The 24,218-nt window shown below is 31.7% G+C and overlaps 1 protein-coding gene across 1 annotated transcript in view; it reads right to left on the bottom strand.

The window, feature by feature from the left end:
* LOC128175596 (uncharacterized) overlaps positions 1-24,218 on the bottom strand; it is a 97,419-nt gene that overhangs the window by 38,842 nt on the left and 34,359 nt on the right. Inside the window, exons 9-17 of the mRNA XM_052841352.1 lie at positions 23,920-23,951; positions 11,866-11,966; positions 10,720-10,884; positions 10,266-10,312; positions 9,891-10,004; positions 4,583-4,684; positions 3,647-3,658; positions 3,169-3,198; positions 880-890 (exon numbers count right to left, since the gene is read on the bottom strand). Of these exons, the coding sequence (XP_052697312.1) occupies positions 880-890; positions 3,169-3,198; positions 3,647-3,658; positions 4,583-4,684; positions 9,891-10,004; positions 10,266-10,312; positions 10,720-10,884; positions 11,866-11,966; positions 23,920-23,951 (614 nt within the window). The remainder of the gene's footprint in view (positions 1-879; positions 891-3,168; positions 3,199-3,646; positions 3,659-4,582; positions 4,685-9,890; positions 10,005-10,265; positions 10,313-10,719; positions 10,885-11,865; positions 11,967-23,919; positions 23,952-24,218) is intronic.

The raw sequence follows: 24,218 nt of genomic DNA, 5'->3' as shown, positions 1-24,218 counted from the left end.
TACATTTTTGATGCATATAAACAATAAAAGGGTAACATTATGATGATTCTTGTTCATAATAATAGTAATGCACATGTAATTTTGATGGTCAAATATACATGTGCATTTACATATATTACATGTAATGTTAATGGAGACAATTGGAAGGATGGGGGGGGGGGCGTTAAGGGGGTTAACTATGTACATAAATACATCTTAAATACCACATAGGACAGGAAGGAGCATAAACTTGGGTTTTTTGAGAATTTGTAAACTATTTTAACTTTTACTTTCTATGCCAATTTACTTTTGAAGAAATTTATGATTATCCATGGGACAGTAACTTCTTTTAAGCCTCAAAGCATGGGACACATATTTTTTTCAATGTGAAAGCCATGGTATGTGTCAATTTTTTATAGATATTTTTATTTGTACCGGTTCCATCATTGTGATAAATTTTGCCTGGTCTCTAAAGTCTAAAACATTTTTATGTATTCCTGATTAGTCAATTTATATCATCAAAACAGAAATTGTCCTTGTTAAACAATGGTACAACATTGAATTAAAATGTTTTTCGAATTAAAGTTTTGCATTGGTTTTACCATTTTGGACGTTCCACAAAAGCTACATATGTTTATCTTCATTTTTATATTGTCTTTCGTATTCTTCTGATTTCGTTTACTAGTCATAATAATAGGGTTACAAATTCCATGTTTTAAACATCAAAAATTATATCACAGATTCGCAAAAATTCAAAAATATATGATATATATTAAAGAAAAATATGAAACCAAACTATTTCAAGTTTTTTATAGAAAATTTGAATGATAATTTGAACTGCTTAAACATGTCGCTTACCTATTTTGAAGGAAAGTATAAAATTAATTTAGTAAAGGTTACCTGGCCCATCGCTACAAATAGAAAGAAAACTTAATATAAAAAAATTCAGGTAGCAAGGGACAGTTTTGGATAAAGTACCAGTCAATATTTTTGTAAAATTGAGAATAGCTGTACTTGAAGGCTTATGAGTGTTGCTAATGTTCATGAAATGATTTTTAATGATTATCATTAGTTAGAGGGATGTCTCTTGTTGAAATTAATATGCAATATGTAGCCCCTTATGTTAGGTACATGAGAATCAGAAGTAAAATGCGAAACCTTCGGCTGTGACTTGTGTTGACTATACACAGTGAAATTGTAAGTTACAGACGGGAGGGTAAATAACACGAAATGTAGGTAGATGGGATATTGTATTAACTATACACCGGTAAGTTCTGACATGTGATGGTGCAACATGCGCACGGTACGGAAGGTCAACCCTTGGCAGGGAATTGGCTGGGGGAGGTCTAAAAAGCTGAAAAATAATCAAAAGGATCAAAATATGGAAGGGTCAAAATCTCATAAAAACCAGTATGTAAATTTTACAGGTTTTACAGGTTTTGACTAGTAATTTTCTTCAGAAATTGGTGATTGGCCTTATAAAGAGTGAATTAAAGGTATTTGTGCTTAATGGGAACTGAAGAAATTCTAGTTACAGAGTTCCGAAGACAAACATCTCCTCGCTACAATTAAATGTATAAAAAAAACTGTCCCGTGCCACCAAATGTCGGCTGTTTACAAGTGAAAATTCGTAGAATAAAGGTGCTTACTTTGAACCGGTTCCGGAACAGCTTTCTCAACTAAGTGAAAACAGCGTTTGTCCGTTATAATAAGTCGTCTGTAAAGAGATATTTATATAAAGAGACATGATTTTGAACATATACCAAGTAAATATGATTAAATTCTAAATGATTTTCAATTAGAAAGTTGCAAATAGTACCCCTTGCCTTGTAGACAGAAAAATATCAAGCTTAATCTATGTAAAGCGTTACCTTAATTTACTGGATTCCACAATTACCGATTCTATCCAAATCTCTCTAAATAAACACATTTTTTCTGCTTGTTTTATTTTTTTTTTTATCTTTTATTTCTCTGCCCTGATTCATAATAAAGATTGGTAAAACACTTCGTTATTTGCTCATTGATAAAATGTTATGGAAGATTTACAAAGATTTGTCGTTTTATCACAGAGAAAGACACTAAAACTGTAGGAAATATTTAAAGATAAAAAATGAATATATTGATCAAGCACCTGAATATATTTCGTGATGCATGTGACAGATCATGTTTATTTAGTGTTAAAATATGTGTAGAATATCTAGAAATATCGGGAATTAAATTCATATCTGTATAGAAATAAACATTTCTCGTCCCTAAGAGTTATAAATGCTAATTGCATACGATCCGATGGAGATATATATATGAGTCCTATTTAAGAATTATGACCGTTAATATGAGAAAGTAAGAACAATATAAATAAAAATTTTATTACAATAACAATAATGATTGGATGTTTATTTAATTGCATATGCTCTCATAACAAATTTCACACAGTTATCACAAAATCCAGTTAAACACCTATTCAATGATTAGGAACTGGAAGAACTAAAAAAATTTGCAACTAGATGACTCATGTTTTAATTCTAGCAATTGTCTTAAATGTGTATACGATATCAGTTTCGCTACATCAAAACTTACGATGTTATTTTTGCTACATCCAAACAAACGTCGTATTCGGTGTATTCAGGTGCAACATTTCTGGTTTTATTCTCAACGGACACTGTTATTTGGTATATATCTGATGAGACGTCTTTCAAAGGTGTCGAAAAAGTTATAATGCGACTACTGGTGTCTGTGTCATTGAATGATCCTACATATGGCGAAGAACTTTTTAAGAAAAAAAAAGGAAATAGACCTTCAGTACAATAGCATGACATGAAGCAAAAATGAGTTATAAATTAGAACAACGTGGAAAATGGGAAAAAAATCAAAGGTACTTACTTGGAAAAGAGGTAAATGGGAAAATTACAAATCGTTTGCTGAAAGTCACATATTATGACAGATCCTATTTCAGGAGTGGGTGGTACAAAATATGGCTGCATAAAAACAGATAAAGGTATAATGTTGGCCTTAATACATATATAATATCATTAAGAAATCAGCTACAAACCAGAAAATAAACTTACAAGATCTTGATTGGTAAACAGGGTGCTTTCTGAAATAAAGATGAATTTTACAAATTTATTCCTATATCCCTTATCATATTGAAATAAATGGAAAATAAAGAAGAGTTGATAATGAAGTACTTACTTGTTGTACATACACCATCGTCCTGCATTCCTAAAGCACAAACACATTCATTCTGTACACAAACAGTACTCGAAGTTTTGTCACATCCGGCGGGACAAGATGCTAAAAAACGCATTTTGAATGTTAAATATATACTGGTATTTGATTATAAATAAGTAATTCTTTTTAACTTCAAAATTTAATTTTTTAAGTATTTCTACTGAAATTAATGTTTCCTACGATTGAAGACGCATAAATCAATGAGTTGTTGATCGATCGTTTTTTAAACTTATGTGATTGCCAAAGGCATTACTCCCCATTATTGACTGCCTCTTATCACTATCACCCGTAATAAACATACAGATTTGTAGTTCTTTAGTTTATATAAAAATGCTAAAAATATCAGTGCATTCTAAATTCTACAGATAGAATCTAAAGCATGAAAGTATGTAAGAAGAAAAAATGTATAAATATTATCTCCGCTACGAAAGTAACCTACCTTTGGGCTTTTCTGAAAAAAAAGATTAATATCATTAAATTGTATGATATCAAGAGACATATTGGAAATCTCTCAAATGAATTAATTTACAAATTCAGCAGACCTGGCAGACATTCAATGATATCTCCGTTCTGATGACAAATTTCATGATCATTACATACATTAGGACGGCAAAGGTCGACATCTGTAAAAAATGATTTGTTAATCAGAACTCATAATTATTTTTCATGACAATCAGTAATCGCTGTTGTCATTTACTAATCTTTTTACATATATACTATCTGAAAAAAGAAACTGTGCATTATTTAATATATGAAAAAACATTTAAAAGTTACAATGAACAAATTTTATTTTTTGTAATACTGTTAACACATGTATTCGTAACAACATCTCTTAACACATTAATGTCAACGTCGAATAACGTCAATTTCAGCACATTCAAAAGTCACTGTTATTTGAAATTGAATTAACAAAATTAATAACGCGTGTGACCCCCATTTGCGTTCACGCATGTTTGATAGCGACGCCTCATTGATGCCACTAAAGTGTTCAAAAATGCTTGAAGGATGTTGTTCCAGATGTTGGTTAAAGCCTGGCCTAAATCAGACAATGTTACTGGCTGGTTTGGTAAACGGCGTATACGTTTTTCCATTTCACCCCAGACGTGCTCGATCGGCGACAAATCAAGGGAAACAGCTGGCCAAGGCAAGACATCGACGTTCTGTTGAACAAACAAGTCCCTGACTAAACGTGCAACGTGTGGCCTTGCGTTGTCTTGCTGCAGAGTGATGTGATTTTGATGTCTCTGTATGAAGAGTACCACATGACGCTTAAACATAATTTCATCTCAATAGCGTACGCCGGTGAGATTTCCATTGACAATTTGTAAAGGGGTCCTTCCACGTGCTGATATTCCACCCCACACCATAACGCTACCTCCACCAAATTGTCGACGTTGCACAACACAAGCGTCCTGGTAACGCTCCCCAAACGTGACGATACACCCTACAACGGCCGTCACTGCTATCCACATGATATCTGGATTCATCAGTGAACAGAATATTGGTCCAGTCCTGTATTCTGAATCGCAGATGTCGTTTGCACCACGCTAGTCTGGCGATACGATGACGTTGAAGCAGTTCTAAGCGCACCACTGGACGTCTTGGTCTGATGTTTTGCTCGCGCAGACGATTACGCACAGTTCTTGGACTAATTGGTCGAAGCCCTGGAATGCTACGGGCAGTTAAACTTGCTGTCTGGAAACGATTTCTCAGATGCACAAGTCTATTGGGTTGTCCGGTTGACCGGACGGCACACGAGGTCGCCCAGAGCGCAGTCGATCCTGAGTGTTGTCAGATTGTTGAAGACGTCTCCATAATGACTGGATGGTGTTCCGATGAACTCCAAGGTGTCTTGCTACAGTATTTTGTGCCATTCCAGCTTGCAGCATCCCAACAGCACGATTACGTTGGTTTTGTTGAGTCGTGGCATGACATAGGGGTAAATTTTGTTGAAACTAAAGTGATTTCCTTAACAAAAGTTAGACAAATCCTTTACAGTTCTCATTCCAAACACTATTGGCCCGTAAAACTCGTGCGTACAAATTCTTTAATAAACAACAGGTGCTCACTAAACATTAAAAAGTCCGTGCATCCGGACGGTTACCATCCGATATTGTCAACATTACCATTATCAATTAATACAAACAATAGATATAGAAAAATTATACTAAATTATATAATGAACAGTTTCTTTTTTCCGCTAGTATACATCCATATTGTCTATACCCAGTGTCACTGGCTATTTATTTTTTATTAGCAAATTTAAAAAAATCTATCAATTAAATAAATTCTACCAACTAAAAAAGATAAAGAATACGAGAAGGGGAAAGGCTAAACTTTAACGTCAAATTCATTAATGCTTATCCTAACAATGAAAAAATGACAATAACAAACCGTTAACCATCTCAAAAATCCATTAAACGAAATTCAAATTCAAAGCAGAGCAACACGGACCTTCAAAAAGATTGAGGTAGGATCAGGTGCCTAGGAAGAGTGAACATCCTCTGCTGACCGGTCACACCTGCCATGTGCTCTTTGTCGCAATCGGGGAAAAACGGAAATGTCCGTAGACAATTAGATTAATAATTATGGTCTAACAATTAGTATGTAAAACGTCAGTCAGCATGCGACCCAGAGGAAGATTGTATTTGCCTACAAGGTCGTTGTATTGACCATAGAACTTACGAAAAGATTACTTCAAACGAGACTGTTGATAGTCCTGTTTTATATACTTGTTTGTCAGTAGCTCGCTTCGCCTTAGATTAATGCTAAATTAATCGAAGTAACAAAAGTACTAAAAGCCGGGATCTTTTGACAACTTTTTCAACACATGTTTTAAACATGATCATGAAACCTATTTACCCTTACAGAAGCGTTGATTGAAAATAAAAATAAAGTATCTAAACTGTAAAGTTTTTTACTTGGAAACAACACAAGCGTTTCTTAATGTTTCTATTTTGATGCGTATAAGCATGTATTCAGTTGGTTACGAAAACACCACTTTTCGAAAAACGATGAAAATAATGCACAACCAACTGTACTACGTTTACAGTATCTAATATCATTAATAGTGAAATAAATTCCTAAATGTATAAGTGCTAAATTTGCGACTTTAGTGTTTCACAAACTTTGTAATCGTTTAGATTGCAAAAATATAGATACAGAGAAGTCTTATTCTGTTTTTCATAAGTAACTTACAAGGCTTTGAGCTCACTTGAGCTAGAACCTCATGTGAGCTTTTCTGATTGCATTTTGTCCGTCGTCCGTTTGTCTGTCTGTCCGTCTGTTTGTCTGTAAAGTTTTCACAGTTTCTGCGTTTTCGTCAGGACCGCTGGACTAATTTCAAGTAAACCTGGCACAAAGCATCTTTAGACAATAGAATTCAAAGTTGTGAAAATTACGGACCACACCTTTCTACCAGGGGAGATAATTTAAAAAATTAAAAAAATTTGAGAAATTATCAAATTTTTTAGAGACCTTCTTGCCAGGAAAGCTGAAACTTTAATGGAAGCATTCTCAGGTAGTATAAACTCAACGTTGCGAAACTCATGACTCCCGGAGGTATGGTGAGGCCACTATGGGGGTCGAACTTTTACATAAGAATATGTAGAGAAAAACTTTTAAAATCTTCTTAGAAACCATTTGGCAACAAGAACTGAAACTTATGTTGAAGCATTCTTAGGTAGTGTAGTCTCAAAGTTGTGAAAATCATGTTCTCTGGGGTAAGGGTTGGGCTACTATGTGGGGTTGATTTTTTTTTTTACAAAAATTTGGCTTTGCTCCGGGTCAACGTTCGAAGTCTAACAACGAAGTTGTATTTGTTATTATACATTTAAAATAGTATAAAGTTTTACATCGTTTAATTCTAATTTATTTCTTCTAAATATGCTAAAAGCACAGTTCAAAGTGTTTGTCAACTCAAATTTGTGTGAAACCTTGTATTTTTTTAAATTCGGCATTCAATGTATAAATTGAAAATTAGAAGATCTTGTTCACACATATTTTTAGTACATAAACTTATGTATGCTACCGGTACAAAAATATTGAATTAAACGATTTTAAGTAATGTTTGCAGTTTTAATTACAGATGATTTTTTTCATGTATTTTTTATCAATGTATTTTTTTATTGATCTCAAATTTTCTTTTTAGTAGTTCAAAAATAATTATAAAATACATACCAATATTACATCTGTAGCCTACTTTGCCTTGTGGACATTGACCACAAACATAGAATGGGGAAAAAAGAGGCGCATTTATGCATTTAGATTTGAAGCAAGGAGTCTCATTTCTAGCACATGGTTGATTTCCTGAAATTAAATACATAAATAAATATAATTCAAGAACAATATAATATATTATTTTTTATGCATTCAAGATAACAATCATAAAAGTTGGTTTTTTTATTTATTAAATAATGACGATTACAAACTGTCAACTGTCTCTAAAATCTATAAAGCGAAATACGAATTAAGAGCGGAGCAACATGGACCTCTAAAAATATAGAGGGGGTTAGGTGCCAAAGAGGAATAAGCATCCCTTGCCGACCGATCGCATCCGACGTGTGATGATTGTCAAGGTCATTAAAAACGGAAGAAACTGTTATCAGTCCGATGTATAAATAATAGTCTAACAAGTGTGAATCTTATTTCAACAACTTGTTTGTGAGTAGCATGCTTCGTTTAAGAAATCGTTGATTTGTATAGCATGCTCTTGCATAACGAATAAGCTCAGAGAGCTGAATAACCCAATAAGCAGGCGATGATGGTATATTGGTACATAAATAAGGCACGTTGACGATGGAAAAATCAAAATCACCACGTTTATTATATAGTTTTGTTACTAGGTTACCATTATTTTTCTTGTAAAATAATTAAATATGAATCATGTTAACTAAAATATCACATTGACCAAAATAAAACCACAATTTTCATCATTATAAAAGCCTTTATAATATTATTTTCTCTCAAACCCCATGAAAGAACAAAATCAAATTAAATATTGCCCATATTCCTTTAACAATTTTTTTTTTATTTTTGTGATCGTTTTGTTAGCATCAAAAATCAAAAAAATATTTTGTTCCTACTTTACACTTATTTTAAAACAAATTGCAATTCCAAAGATTGGTTTTGTTAAATATCTATTCTTTCAGTGTCAAGAAAGACATTATTTGGTGTTGGATAAAAATCAAAGATATCAAAAAATAACAATAAGGTTAATATAAATTAGATTTAAAACACCAAGTATATAAATGCTTAACGGTGGTTACGTGCATCAACACACTGCTATAACGATAATGAAAAGGAAAAAATAGTTTTAAAAGTAATATAAAAAAAGATTAAAAGTAAAAAAAAACTTATTCAGAAAAATATATATTTTCACCAAACATTTAATTTTTTTCAAAAATTGTGCACTTTAAGTCCCAGCATATTTTTTTGAAAATGTATTGTTAGCCTTTAAATGATCAAGATGTCCAATCAGGTTCGGCACGTTATTTAACATAAGACAAGGAAAAGTATTGTTTCATAGATTAATTAACAATGAATAACTTTTTAAAAATGAGCCAATAAAAATTGACCAAACATGATATTTAAACATTTAATCAAACCCTTTTAGTAGTCTTACTGTCACTATGAATTAATTTATCCGACAGGGTATACAACATGCACTATGGTTCCAACATTTACCAACAGCCATCAAAAGACTTTATATCAAATAAATTAATTTAAAATTAAATAAAATCTTTTGAAAAAATGAATCATTGGTGGTTTGAAAACAAACCTTCAAACATCATATATGCTGAAATTTTATCAACACCATATGGTGATTGTTCTGTCTTCCATTTATTTATAGAAATTGGGACAACCTCTGTAATAACTCATTCAATAAGCTGCACAAGTGAATCCTAGTACCGCACACTTCAATGGACCTTGATGAAATCTTGGGTGATCAAAAGTATAAAAAGATTTATAAATTTTTGGTTTCGATCATTTTGGTTCAAAAACCGTAGAACCCATAAGATTGCATTTATTGAATGGTTGAAAAGTTAAACATGAATTCATTAGTATTTTCAGCTACTTAACAGGTATTACATTTCAACAACATAGATCTTAAATTAATTATCTCCCCTTAAAAGAAGGCGTTACCCTCCTTTCATTTTAACAAACTCCAAATTATACTTATTATTTAATCACTCTTCAACATAACGAAAAGATTGACGGGAGTTGGATTTTATTTAAAAGTGAATAAAAATGGAATGTGTCGCGCTTTTATGATATCCGACCTGAGAGATATGATTATTCTTAATTGTAGTCCTATACTCGGCACAGTGTGAGTTCAAGCCAAAACACTTGTTTTAATCAATCTAAATATTTATTTTTTTTCAAACCATCTTACAAACTAAACACTAATACAGAAAAAAAATTAGCTTGTACTTGAACTATTCTTTTCCTGAAAAATAAAATCTAAATGCAAACCATTCCTTACAGTTAAATAAGAAGCTTTCTAACTGCTTTCAAGTACTTGCCGTACTTTGTTTATTTTATATGGATAAAGGAATTGATACACACATCTCAGTGTTCTCTTCATATGTTTTTTTTTGCACGACACTAATAGAATTTATTCATATGATACTATTTGATTATACTTTTTATTTAATCACTCTTTAAAAGAAATTGATACATACCGTTTTCACAAAATTGACCAGTAAAAGGTTTCACACAATGACACTGGAACTCAGAATTATCACTAGATGGTGAGCACAGTCCTCCATGTTGACATGGTAATGATGAACAGGGATCTAATTAACACGGTCAATTGAAATATTGTATTTATGGTAGTTTTATAAACATGGCATTTATAACAAAGAAAAAAAAATGAATTTTTGGTTCGTAAAATACGATATAGGCAAGTCGTTTAGTTTAAGGGACTCAGATTTTTCTAAATATCTTTATTTTAAATAACACGAGTCTTGTCTTTTATAAGAGATAATGTTCTCACATTGTTGCTTGTAATTGTTTACATAGTTATTTCATTTAAATCTATGTTTTGAATATCATACCTGGTCTTTGGACAGTCACGTAAAGACAACGCGTAGTCCATTCAATACTGTAGTGAAATTCAAAACTATAAATAATCGTAGCTACCAGGCACTTGAACATAAGATTTAGAAATTATTTTTAATTGCAATCGAAGTGATTTTATCTATGACAAAAAGTTTATTTTGGATGGCAATGCAAAATAATCAGGAGGACCTGAACATCTAAACAAACTTCAGTAAAAGAAATCAGGTTCCTTCGTCCTTTAATTGCTGTTCTTTAAAAACATACTAATTCAAATAATTATGAAGAATATTTAAGTAATTTTTAAAAAAATTCAAATAGCTAAGCTGATGAGATGTGTTAGATATAATGCTTTAGTAAATACAAGCTATGAAAGAAATTAATAAGATATTATCTTGATAGACTAACAAACAGACAAACAAAGGTTCATAGAATATCAATAAAGATGTTTACTTGTCCGATGCATTCAGGCAAATTTGACGATGACCAGGTAAAAGTGCCAAGAATTCCACTTGTGCTACCGTCGTGGGTAGCGATCCGTTAATCATAGCATGACTGTATTCTATCGTAACATTCTCTTCACTCTCTGACGTACTGACAATTTTGTTGACATTGTGCCTAAATTGAGTTGATAATGGTTTGAAGGAACGCATTAAGGAACAATATTACTGTAAAGTATATGTTCTCCCAGATAAGAAATGGAAAACAATGACCAAAAATAATTAGTTAAAAAAAACACAATTGCATAAATGTATGAAATATAAAATAAAGTTAACGACTTTCAAAAACGTATCTATAATAAGACAGTCCTTCTTTAGAGTTCGTTTCCAATTAGTTTATTAAGAGCAATCTCAATAGATTGAAAATTAAAACGGTGTATCTTGTAAGTAACAGATGACTGTTTTTTTGTTTTTTATAAATGAATGTTTTAAAAATGTTAATTCTAGTTGATAAAATCATTTATTTAGCCTTTGACAACGAAAATGATAAAGGAAAGGGGCATACACGGAGTTAGATATCTCTCACTCTGTTCGATAATGACAGACGATTTCTATATTCAATTATACTGTTTTGTTTAGAAAACTAAGAGATGAATAAAGAAATAAAGAAAATTCCGTTTAACTGTATCTTTGTTTATCAATATATCGGGAACACGGTACTTTACTATGCATATACCGATGCACAGTTTGAAGTTTGAGATTTTTCATCTTTGCTAGGTCTGTCTTATTAAAAGAAAAATACTAAGAAGTAATTAAATAAAGAAAAGAAAGCCCATGATCTGAAGACATTTTGAGTTTAAAGTTTAGGCAAAAAATGTTGTGGTACTTTTGTTGTTCAATTGCCGTATACCTTTAAGTAACAAGAAAACATAACAATAAACTTTAAAATAGTGTCATGTTTGGAATAAAACCTTTTATGTACCCATAGTTGTTATATACTATCCGTAGACCCACATTAACCAATTTCAATTAACAGTTTTTGAGAAATGGAAAACTTTATACATGATATAAGCATATGAAAACTATTTGAGATTTTTTGCTAACTGATATTAAACAAAATAAAAATCATATAAAAGTTTGTAAGCAATTTTTTTCTTACCCAGAGTTGGTGGTCGCGGCATACACTGGGAATCTACAATAAGTATGGAGTGGACATACTACGTCTGCAGGTTCTGGGAATGATGCGTAATAAGGTTTCCCCTGCAAAAGTTTGTAATTTTCGACGCATAGAAGTTTAAAACATATTAATTAGATAGCGAAGTTGCACAGAAAACCTGCCAATAACGATAAGCAACGTCTTATAATGTGCAGGATGCCTGAAAAGCGCGAACAGAAATAGAAACGACACCTCTAAAAATAAATTTCAGTCGTAAATTTGATAGAATGGTGAAAAGAATTGACAAAGGTAATAAAATCATTGAGGTTGTTTCTGTTGTCAACCCACTTCATTTCGTTGTCGTCTATAAATCGCAACCAATTAAGAGGTTTGAAAGGTGACTGTTTTTTGTTGTTGAAAGTTATTTACCGTAATATGGGAGACAAAAAGTCAACAATCCAGAAAGCATTGCATTTTGTTGAAAGTTAAATACTGAAATTTGGAAGACAAAATTACTCATTCAACAATACAGAAAGATTGATGACAGCTCATTTAACAATACAAAAATATTGAAGACAACAGGTTTTGTATTTCATATTCAGCCAAAAGAAGATTTTCTATATTCTTTTAGGTTTAAACTGGTAATTACATAGATTATTAAAACTAGCTTGTAAATATGATCCTAAAAATTAACTCTTGAAATTTTGCTTTAAGTAATAGAATCAACTTTATTGTTGAATATTTGTGATGAATGGTGTTTTACCGGCATGTATCTTTATACTGATAACATAAAAATCAATGTTTGGGTATTACTAATGTTAATTACATGCAAATAAATACGCAATGATTAGGTTGTTGCATTAAGAGGCATTTAAAGATCATCGAATTGGATGGAAAAACACAGTAGAATGTAAATATTATTCTTTTTTTGATATACATCTTGTTGCTTTATGAACAACAGTGTTATGTCATTCATTTTCACAATTTTGTATTATTAAAGGGTGCGACTGCAACGCTTAATGATATAAAGTTGGTATTATTAGCGGTTGAGGGTGTCCATATTTGCCTGTTTCATTAAGCGTTAAGGATGCTGTGCATTTGTAACGCATAATGATACAATTCTATGATATCTATTATTATATTATATTGTATGTCTATTATATAATTAAACTTTGTAGTATGTATACCATTAAGCGGCGTTGTATCATACACGGTTGTTACACATCTGGGTCTCGTTCATAAAGAGGCCTAAATATTTGGCCTAACTTTAGTCTAGTCAGAGAACTTACACCGAACCTTAGTCGGGGGTATTTTGCATTTCATAAAGCGGCGTAACTAGGGGCGTAAACTTTAGACTATTGCTTTAGCATTACGTCCTTGACAACGCAGCACTGCACATGCATAAAACTGTCTCTATTACTCTTTTATGTGTAGGTGTATTTAGCATGTGAAAATATTATCAATTTTAGAGGAACTAGTAATAGCAATAATTTTTATTTAAAGATATTTAAGTTTTGATAAATTTTTGTTTGACACAAAGGTTTTTTAAAATAATTTTCCTTTTCCTTCAACAATTTTCCGGACAAAAAACACATAATATTAAAATTAAATTATACAGAGAGATAAAACATTAAACGGAAACCAAGAAATGGTGAAGTGTAAGTGATTTTCTGGAATACCAGGGCAAGGAGTATTATTTAGTGTCATCTTAAATGAATTATCCGTATAATACATGTATTATGTTTAATTTAAAGCGGGTCCTTACTCGGCATTGTTTTGGTTGAAGTACATGACTTGTGTAAATCATTTTAAGTACTTGGGTAGTCCAAAATATATGTGTTATTTATATAATTAAAATATAATTTCAACAAAGTCCTTGACAAAAAATAAAGTTTTCAACTTTGATCATATTGAAATTTTGATATTACTGGGTCGATGTAAATTTACAAGTTGTCTAACTGATGTTTATATCCAATTTCCTGACCTTTGTCGCTTTTTGCCATTGTGCATTTCAATTGAAAAGGAATAAGGGGTTATAAAACAAAATTAATGCATTTTCGTTTTCAATTATTTCGCGATTTTTTGCATTTTAGAGCAAAAAATATCTTAAAAATAATAATTTGTATTTATCAAATCAGTTTGAATTGCAGACTTGTCTTAACTCTAATGTGGCATCATTCTTGTAGTTAAAACCCTGTATCAATAACATATCTTCACTTTAAAAAGAGAATCACAAATTAATTTTAAGATTGTAAATTAATATCAGTGAGTGTAATCGGCTTCGTTTTTTAGTATTGTTTGCATTCAATATTAAGCATCTACAAATACTTACATCGTAGGTTATAAAAATATAATGATCATATATAAATTACAAAAAAATATTAGCTATTTTCTCGGGGTGCAACTTTAATGAAAGATTTTTAAAAGGTAAAGTTATTACTAAATGTGATGTAAACGTGTTCATGGTAAATGTTGTAGAAAGAAAAAAAAATGGTTTAGAAAAAATTATAATGTAAGTTTATAAAATGCAACACATTTAAAATAAGGGCACTTTTTTAAAAATAAAAATTATGATCTCTCTCTCTCTCTGGTATGACCGTTGGATCGAGCGCAGATACAGCACAGTGCAGTTCGATTTTTGTAGAACAATTTATTTCAAACACACACAGTAGGATCCGTCTGGTTGCCTTCTCAAATATTTAGCCAAACTTTATTAAACGTCTGTTGCAATCACTATTGAAAGAAAACCACTATTAAAATAAATTATTTCAATAGTGGTTGGGAATGTATTTCATTAGAATAATCACCTTGCAACCACTATTGAAATAAGACCACTATTGAAATAAATTATTTCAATAGTGGTTTGGGACGTATTTCATTAGAAGAATCACTTTGCAACCACTATTGAAATACAAATACTATTGAAGTAATGATTTCAATAGAAGTTGGGGATGTATTTCATTATAAGAGCTACTTTACAGACAACATTAAAGTACAACTACTATTAAATTTATTTTTTCAATCGTAGATGGGAATGAATTTCTTTATAAATATAACTATGTTATCACTATTGTAACACATTTGGAATGAAAGAAGTTGTATATCATATTTGCAAACTCTTTTGAAATGCAAGAAATCTAACGAAGAATTTCAAATACACAATTATGTAACAATTTTCACTGCTGTGCAGAAATAAATAACCAATTCTCGCACATAAACATGCATATACATTTGTTTTTATCTAACAAACTATTTCAAATACACAATTAAGGTACTAAAGACATGCATATTTTATGGTAATTTTATTTCAATAGTGGTTGCAACAAACGTCGCATGCCCAGTCTGCAATACAACGCCATAAGGTTTGGGGATAGAAAACACACAACGAGTTGGAAAAAAATCATATACCATCGCAAATTTTTTTATTACATATTTAACCACGTCTTTTGTTAAAGCTGCTTGGTCCGATTTTATATCAAATTTTTGTGCACGCTTTTATACGATGATTTTGTAAAGTATATGTATAATAATAGACATTGCAGTAGTATTTTTAGTCAATTAGGCCAAATTTAAATGAAAAAAAATTATGTAAAAAATGTGTTAACAAAACAAACGACATAGTAGAGTATCGTGTTATTTTGCCTCAGGATAAAATTCACCCCTGACGTCGAGACGGGTATGGTTTTATGACGACTCTAACATCGCTTTAAATAAAGGGGTAATGTTCAGGCAAATTACAAATAAATATGTGTACGTTTTGTGCGCTATTATTTCTGAAGTTTGCTTTGTTTACAATCGATGCATAGCATGCGGGTTGAATCATCCCAATCATTGAAGGGACGAAACTAAATGGTTCTCTTTTCTTAACATTCCCATGATGCATTTTGGTTTGTTTTTTCGATTGCCCAAAAGGAATTATTTTTACTTTGAATATATCCAACTTTGAAAGGAGACCGATTCTGCTGGTGTAAGTAGGAAAAAGTCAATAACTTTTTAAGATATATGGTTTGTATGGAAACTTATTTGATACTGTAATAACAAAAAAAATCGGACCTGAATCTTTTCTGTAAAAGTTATAAAAATGACGCGCACAACACATTTACTGCAAGACGTCAACAACTTTACGGATGTAAAAAAAGGTTCCTGTGACATTTTACAAAGAAACGTTAACATTTTATTTTCGAAGATATGAATTCATATAAAATAAATTAAGTAACATTAAATTCCGTTTAAAGTACAACTGCACACTTTTCAATTAAGATTTATTAATTTGGCAGATATATAGGGGAAAGTATCATATGGATTCATGATTTGATGAACTATACAGATAATTATATTCCTGGGGTATTAGTTATAATTGATTTTGAGAAAGCTTTTGACTCTTTAGCTTGGGAATTTATACAGAATACGCTGAATTATTTTGATTTTGGCCCATTTATCTGTAACTGGATTAAAACTTTTCAATGTAATGCTATGTCCTGTGTGTCCCAGCCATGCATTTTATCAAACATTTTTAAACTTGGGCAAGGCTGTAGACAAGGTGATCTAATATCGCCTTATATTTTTTTTATTATGTGCGGAAATATTGCCAATTAATACTAAAAATAATGAAGATATTACATGAATCAAAACCAATAACACCCAATATTTAATATCACAATATGCAAATGATACATCAATAATCCTTGATGGATCTGAAAAATCATTAAGGGCAACCATGAAAGAAATAGATGACTATTATAAATTATATTCTGAAGAAAAAATCTGTTCAGAAATGAATTTCAATGGACAACTCAATTCAAACTTTTGGGCACATATTATGATGTAGATTTAGATAGAATTATAAACTTAAATATGACAAGAAACTTGTTAGGATAAAATCTGTAATAAAACAATGGAGCAAGCGGCACTTGACTCCAATTGGAAGGATAACACTGGTTAAGTCTCTTTTAATTTCACAATTAAACCACTTATTTATAGCCTTAACAAACCCTTAGAGTAAAACATTTAAAAAAAATTAAACAATATTCTTTTCAATTTTATTTGGAATTCAAAATGTGATAAAATTAAAAGACAAGTATGTAGGCTACCCAGAATTATGAACATGGTAGGTTAAGGATGGTTGATATAAATTCCTATATTAAAGGATTAAAGTCTACTTGGATTAGGAGATTAATTGAGGATAATAATTCAAAATGGAAACCACTGCTGGAGAATACTATTAATATAGAAAGCTATCAAATACAGGTTCAGATTATATTTTGCAAATGCAGGAATTGTTAAGAAATGATTTTTGGAAGGAAGTTACCATAAATTTTAAAGAAATCCAAGATAACTCAAATCTAAATCTTGGCAGGATTATTGTTGCCAGCCATTGTGGAACAATAATAAATTTAAGATAGGAATTCAGTCCTTTTTTTTTTTTTTTTAATAAATCATTGCTAGCGTTCTCGAGCTACGAACTACGTTAGTCCTTTTCACTGGAATACGCATGCTCGACTCCATAGTGGGGGATTCTAGGAATACTTTATTACTAAAGATAAACTGTACCATTTGAATTTCGTTTTATCATATTCACATGAAGTTTTGTGTTTTATTGTAAAAGTCAAAAAGTAACAATAGCTAAAGGTCTTATACGTTATATTCAATATTATAATAGATAGCTTACTTTATCTTAAATTCCTTCAAGCTCGGAAAACAGCCTTCGGATATGTTTTCCGAGCTTGCCGGAAAGGCCCGAGAAGATACGATTGCTACAAAACAGTAACCGTGGTTCTTGAAAATTTTCACCTCGAAATTGAAATTACAGTAACTACATAATGATTAAGGCAATAAGCTATGCCATTGCCGATGTGACGTCCACTCTAGATTCACAATTCTAAATTGAGACCCCACTCCAGCACAATTCCAGTAGGCTACACCACTGTGCCTTCCTATTGTTAATTAATCGATTCAGACATATAAACCAATGTTTTAGAAATCTGCTTCTGTGTTTTACGATGGCTACAGCGCTAGCTCACCAATCTTTTTTAAAGATAAGCTTGTGGTATGTTAGAGGAGTAAGATGTGTAATTGACTTATATGATGAAAATGAAAATGTTTTAGATTTTGAAATGTTAAAAAGAAAGTTTAATATTCATACGAATTATTTAACATATATGGAAGGAAGACAAGCTGGTCTAAGATCTAGGGAGAGATCTAAGGAAATACAACTTCATTAGAAATGAACCTTTTATATCATTTAATATTAAAACCTTTGTATGAACAAAAAAAAGGTTCAAAACCAATGTATGATATATTAAATCAGACAAATGTTACACCAGTGGGAAAGGAAAAATGGAGAAGACATTTTGTTTTTACAGAAAAACAATGGGTATCAATATTTCATGTACCTTTTACTATTAACTCGGACTCTAAATTTCAATGGTTGCAGTACAGAATAAACCATTATATATAAACTACAAACAGTTTTATGTATAAAATTGGTAACATGGATACTAATCTATGTACCTTTTGTGAAGATGCTGAGGAAAAAATATATCACTTATTATGGGATGTCTAAGGGTATAGTATTTACTAGCAGAATTTGTTAGAGTTTGCAACTCTAAAGGAAATAGAATAGTCCTTGATAACAAAACTTTTATTTTTGGTATCATAGATGGTGTGAAGTCAAAAGTGTTTAATATTGTACTCATCATAATTAAAAAATACATATACAGAAGCAATGCCAGAAAAACCAATTAACAGTAAATGCCCTTATGAATGATTTTAAACAGTTATATAAAGTATTCCAATTCTGTGCAAAAAAACCCAGTGAAAATGATTAAATCATATAAACTCATTCTAGAGTGCTCTCTCTCTCTCTCTCTCTCTCTCTCTCTCTCTCTCAAAATAAAAAATGTGCTGAATGTGTTTTTTCTTTCTTAGTAAACGTTCATTATATATGCAATATTGATGTAATTGTTTCGTTGCATTCTTAAACATACTTTGTGTCCTTGAAAATTTGTGAGGTATGTTGAAGCAGTTGGCTTATTGATATGTTTTTGTATCATATAATTTGAAATATTACATGCTTATTTAAAAAATAAACACTTATAACTGAAAAAAACAAACTATAGAGGGCATCAAAGACTACCTCAGCCTCTCTTATCGTATAAACTATAAGGCCAATGACCCCTAATTTGTTCATCAGTTGCACTGTTTAACCATTTCTGGTTCTAGTAATCTGCTGCTGAAGTTTTATTTTCCAGATAAACATTGTTGATCAGGCAAAAGTGAGACACACAAGCAATCATAAGCAACACGAAGCTGAAGGATCCACTACAAGAGTGCAGGAACCCGACCAAAACTAAAAACCATTGAGTTTAACAAACATTTTTTCCAGGAGAACAGTAGTACACTTAAAGTCTAATAACTGTGGTTATGTCGCATTGATTAAAGGGTGGGTCCAAGGTGACATTTGGGGGTGGGGGGAGGGGGATAGGGTCGGTGGCATATATGGCCTCGGTGTTTCCACGTCCAGCCCTCACTTAAAGCGTTCGGCATTGGTTTTAGTTAAACAAGTGCGCCTCCTACACCCTGGATACAAAATGTCTCTTACACAAATTTGGGGACATCGACACCTGTGCAAATCGCAGGGCCACTGGTTTTGCCCGGATACTTTTTAAGTTGTTGACAAGGTCCTACTTGGACCCTAGCCTAATATTTTATTTACATCTTTCATTGTGGCCTTTAAGTCACATTCACCTTAAGATGTCATTTGATATGTCAATAAATATGAGTTTACATCAATATCTATACTTACCTGCATCAACTTTTTGCATTTTCCCCGAGCTGCCTACGATCATGCCTGAACTTTTGAGACCACCCCTGGGGTATCATCTAGTGTTTACCCATAATGCACAAGCATACTTCCGTTTCAGTTTTGTTCGGGCATTCGCGAAGAAAAGCCGCGTGTTTTTCTTCGATTAAAATATCTTAAGCCTGCGGTCTTAAAATGTCTGATTCATTTAAAATTTGCGTAAAATGTAATAGAGAAATGACCGTTTTGGATGACCACGCAGAGTGCTATAGACACAGAGTTTGCAACGAAGCAATTCTGCAAAAAGTTGATGCAGGTAAGTATAGATATTGATGTAAACTGGAGGTTTTTAAAGGTAAAACCCCTGTTTACGAGATATCTATACTTACCTGCATCACCCACCCCTGTTCATTGGGTCCTGGTTGTGTAGGCCCTCACAAAACTGAAACGGAAGTATGCTTGTGCATTATGGGTAAACACTAGATGATACCACAGGGGTGGTCTCAAAAGTTCAGGCATGATCGTAGGCAGCTCGGGGAAAATGCAAAAAATTGATGCAGGTAAGTATAGATATCTCGTAAACAGGGGTTTTACCTTTAAAAACCTCCATTTTGGTTGTATGTATCATTAGATGTTAAACGTGTATTCCTGTTGTGTAATTTTTTCTTCAATTTTCGCTAATGAATAAGTATCTTGTTCAGTTCATCACTAGTTGACATGTTTATTTAATTTCTTTTAATTTAAATTATCTTCAATTGAAACATTTAAAAGTTTTTTAAATCGATTTTTAGCCCCTTTCACAATTGGCGCACGACCACTTTACACCACTTTGCGATCGAAATTTTTGAGCTTCGCACGAGCTCTCGCATACGTTGCACGAGCCCTCGCTTATGTTGCACGAGCTATTGCATTCGTTGCATACGTTTTACTGGTCGCATCAAGTCTCCTCTGAATAGTGGACATGCACACTATTCAGATGCGACCGAACGCGATCCAAATTATACCAGTTTAACGCACGAACATTAGTACGAACGTTTTAAAACGTTTTTCTGTACTCGTAAGAGTGTTACACGATTTAAAAAGATCGTAAGATAAATCGCTGGTGTTTATGCGTCTGTTTTGCGACCGTGAGATTATTGCTCAACGTGTCTCATGTAATCTTACAACGTTTTACCATCATTGCACGAATTATCAGCCTCAATATGCCATGCTTTGCTACTAGTATATATGCCCTGTTTCATATATTCTCTGTTTAATAAAAAATTTACAATATACATTTATTGCATGATGGTGAGGGAAATACATGTATGAAGAATTATTTCCTGAAGAAAAATCCTTTACCGAGGGCTTCGCCCAAAATAAAATTGTTTTTTCTCGGGAATAAATCCTCATATTCCCTAAACATTAATGCAATAAACGTTTTATTATACCAAGCAACATATGATTACACTAAATACGTTGATTTATAATAATGTTTGACTTTTCAACAGTCGCAACATTAACGTCGTGATTGTTTGATTTTCCATGTAACTGTCTCACTTTCCTTTCATCAATCATAATTAAGTTGGTTCTTGAATATAAAGAGAATCATTAAGGTTAATATTCAGGTAATCTTACAACGTTTTACTACCATTGCACGAATTATCAGCCTCAATATGCCATGCTTTGCTACTAGTAAATATGCCCTGTTTCATATATTCTCTGTTTAAGAACAAAATTTACAATATACATTTGGATTTTCCATGTAACTGTCTCACTTTTCTTTCATCAATCATAATTAAGTTGGTTCTTGAATATAAAGAGAATCATAATGATTAAATATTTTTGATTTAATCATATTTGTCTACAACGCATGCTCATATCGGCTTTTTCATTCTTATGACATCGCCCTGTCATGTGACTTTCTAGACCAATCAGATATAATAGAATAATCATATTAAAGTTAAGGGCCTAGCAAAAAATGCTGCTGCAAATCTGTATTTTTTTCTCGCTTTCAACCATGTCTACTGAATATGGGCGGTGTATACGCAGTATACCCCCTCTGACTCGCACGATCATTCGTACCATGAAACGCATAATCGCACGTTCAATCACATTGACGCACGTTCAATCGTCCGATCACCTAGTCTCTCGCGCGTTCCTATCTTATTATCTTTCAACAGTTGCTTTCATTGTACAACAGTCGCATATAGACGCAAGATATAACGGAAGATTCAATGCGTTTACATCGCACAACGCTCGCTTAGATCGTGCGAAATTTGTACGAATACTCTTCTCATATGCGATTATTTCGGCAACAATTAATGATTCATATATATTTTCTTCGGTCGCACAAATGTTTGGTCGCTTCTATTTGTGCGCCAATTGTGAAAGGGGCTTAGGAGACAATAAATATCGATAAGAGCCAGTGAATCAAGATTGAGCGTACTATTTAAAAACCCTGTTGGCGGCCATGATTGCGGCGCCCAGGGCTGGAAAAACATTTTTAGCCCTTAGTGCCCCTGATTCAATGATTCAACTCTCAATTTTCACTGAGTATCTTCATATGTATACACGTAACCGTTAATCTTAAAATTATTTTTTAACAAACGTAAAAAGAAATCCTTAAAAAAAAATGTTGGTATCTAACGACGGCTTGCGTCTTAAAATGAACAATTTTGATTAAAAAGGGATAAAAAAGGTTAAAAATTTGAAAAATATTTTCTCATTGCTTATTAACAGTTCTATACGACCGTTCTACTTTATTTCATTTCATTAATTAAGGTCAAGATCTAGTAAATGATTTCAGAGTGTCATTTTTGTGCTGGAACCATTATGACGTCATAATTGATTTGATGAATCTTTTCCCGTATTTTACGACTTTAAAGGAATTATGTGGAAAATAAAACAATATTTTGACATTCTATTTTTAATAACGGGAAAACTAATCCCGGTACCCATATTCAATTTGATATCGTTTTAAAGATTTGGTCAAGAGCTTGTTTAATGCCGTTTTTGGAGAGACTGTAGGCAATCTAGATATATTTCATTGGTCAAAAAGGGACAAAACTCCGAGATGTGTTACTTTTATCCTTCATATTTCATAGAAAATGGTTGTTTAAAACATGATTTTTCATTGTGTTTAGCAAAAATTTTAGCCCCGGTACACCCTATGAAACAAAGATATTGTTATAAAGCATCATTAAAAGAATTTATATCTTGAATTTCATAAACCTGTAGGCACCTTTCTTTTACTAGATCTTGACCTTAAATAGCTTAGCGATTAGGTCAAAACATAATAGTCTGAATTAATAAATATAGAATAACACTTTTTGAAAAAGGTATTTTAAGATAAACAGAAAATGAACTTGTTGAGCTCTATACGTCCGAATTTCGTCAAAAAATTATCATAAGCAAAAGTGAGTACGGTTCGAAATGTCCTTATTTCCGTCGTTTTCCTTTCTTTTAATAAAAAGGTGGAGGATGACGGGCTTTTTTAGATAAAATTTCTAATACATGAAATAATGAATATTCAATCTTGTTTTATATAAAAAATGGACGACGCACAACGAGACTTCAGAATAAATGGATGTACATTCTAAAATTCGTGCTACAGGCTTTTTTATATAGTCTAAATATTATCTACATGCAAGAATCTGCTTATTTAAAAAATCAAAAAAAAAAAATCATCTGATCTGTATACCATGTTAAGCTTTCCAATAAGTGGCACCTATTAGGGAGCTACAGCTTACTGTTATGATGGTGTGTAGGACAAGTATTTTACTAAAGCTGACGTCACAAAAAATTGTTGTAAAAACAGAAAATATAGTATGCTACACAGTCATTTATGCGGATATTTAAAATTATATAATTGATAATTTCGATTTGAAAACTAAAAGAACAATATTTTCCCAAATCAGCAAAACAGTGTTTTTTATCTTCACAAAGACACCGTTAGAAATAATTTTAGAAAATGTTCTGCCATTATAATGTAAGAATATAATAAAATACATATAATAAAATATAATATATTATTATATTTTATTATAAATAATAATTATATATATTATTATATATAATATAATAAAATACATAACACATATACTTTTCAACACAGTAAAAATTTATATAATTTTGGAACAGTCAGTAAATGTGCACCTGGCTTATCTTTAAACTGAAAAGCATATGTATTATTATTTAGTATCTTCTGTATAAGCAAAGAATTTTTATTAATAGTCGTTTTAATAAAAAAGATACAATGTTAACACTACTCTCACCTGTATTTTGTTATTTGGTCTAAAAATGTTTTCTAAAAAAAAAGATATGAAAGGAAATGTTATTATAAATTTAATTTTATATCTAATTTTGTATCAAACAACTTTAGTTTTTGTAAGCGTAGTTCTATTTCAATTATCCTTTGATGTTTCTAACACAATACATCATATTATTAGAATTAGTTTGAATTAATGTATGAAACATAAAACAAGATAAGAGACTCAAAACGAAAGCACCATATGCATCATATACATTTGATGTGTGTGTGTGTGTGTGTGTGTGTGTGTGTGTGTGTGTGTGT

This window comes from Crassostrea angulata, chromosome 3 (assembly GCF_025612915.1).
Source record: "Crassostrea angulata isolate pt1a10 chromosome 3, ASM2561291v2, whole genome shotgun sequence".
In the NCBI taxonomy this organism is placed as follows: Eukaryota; Metazoa; Mollusca; class Bivalvia; order Ostreida; family Ostreidae; genus Magallana; species Magallana angulata.
Note: the sequence above shows the minus strand (reverse complement) of the source record. Positions and strands in the feature narration are given on the sequence as shown.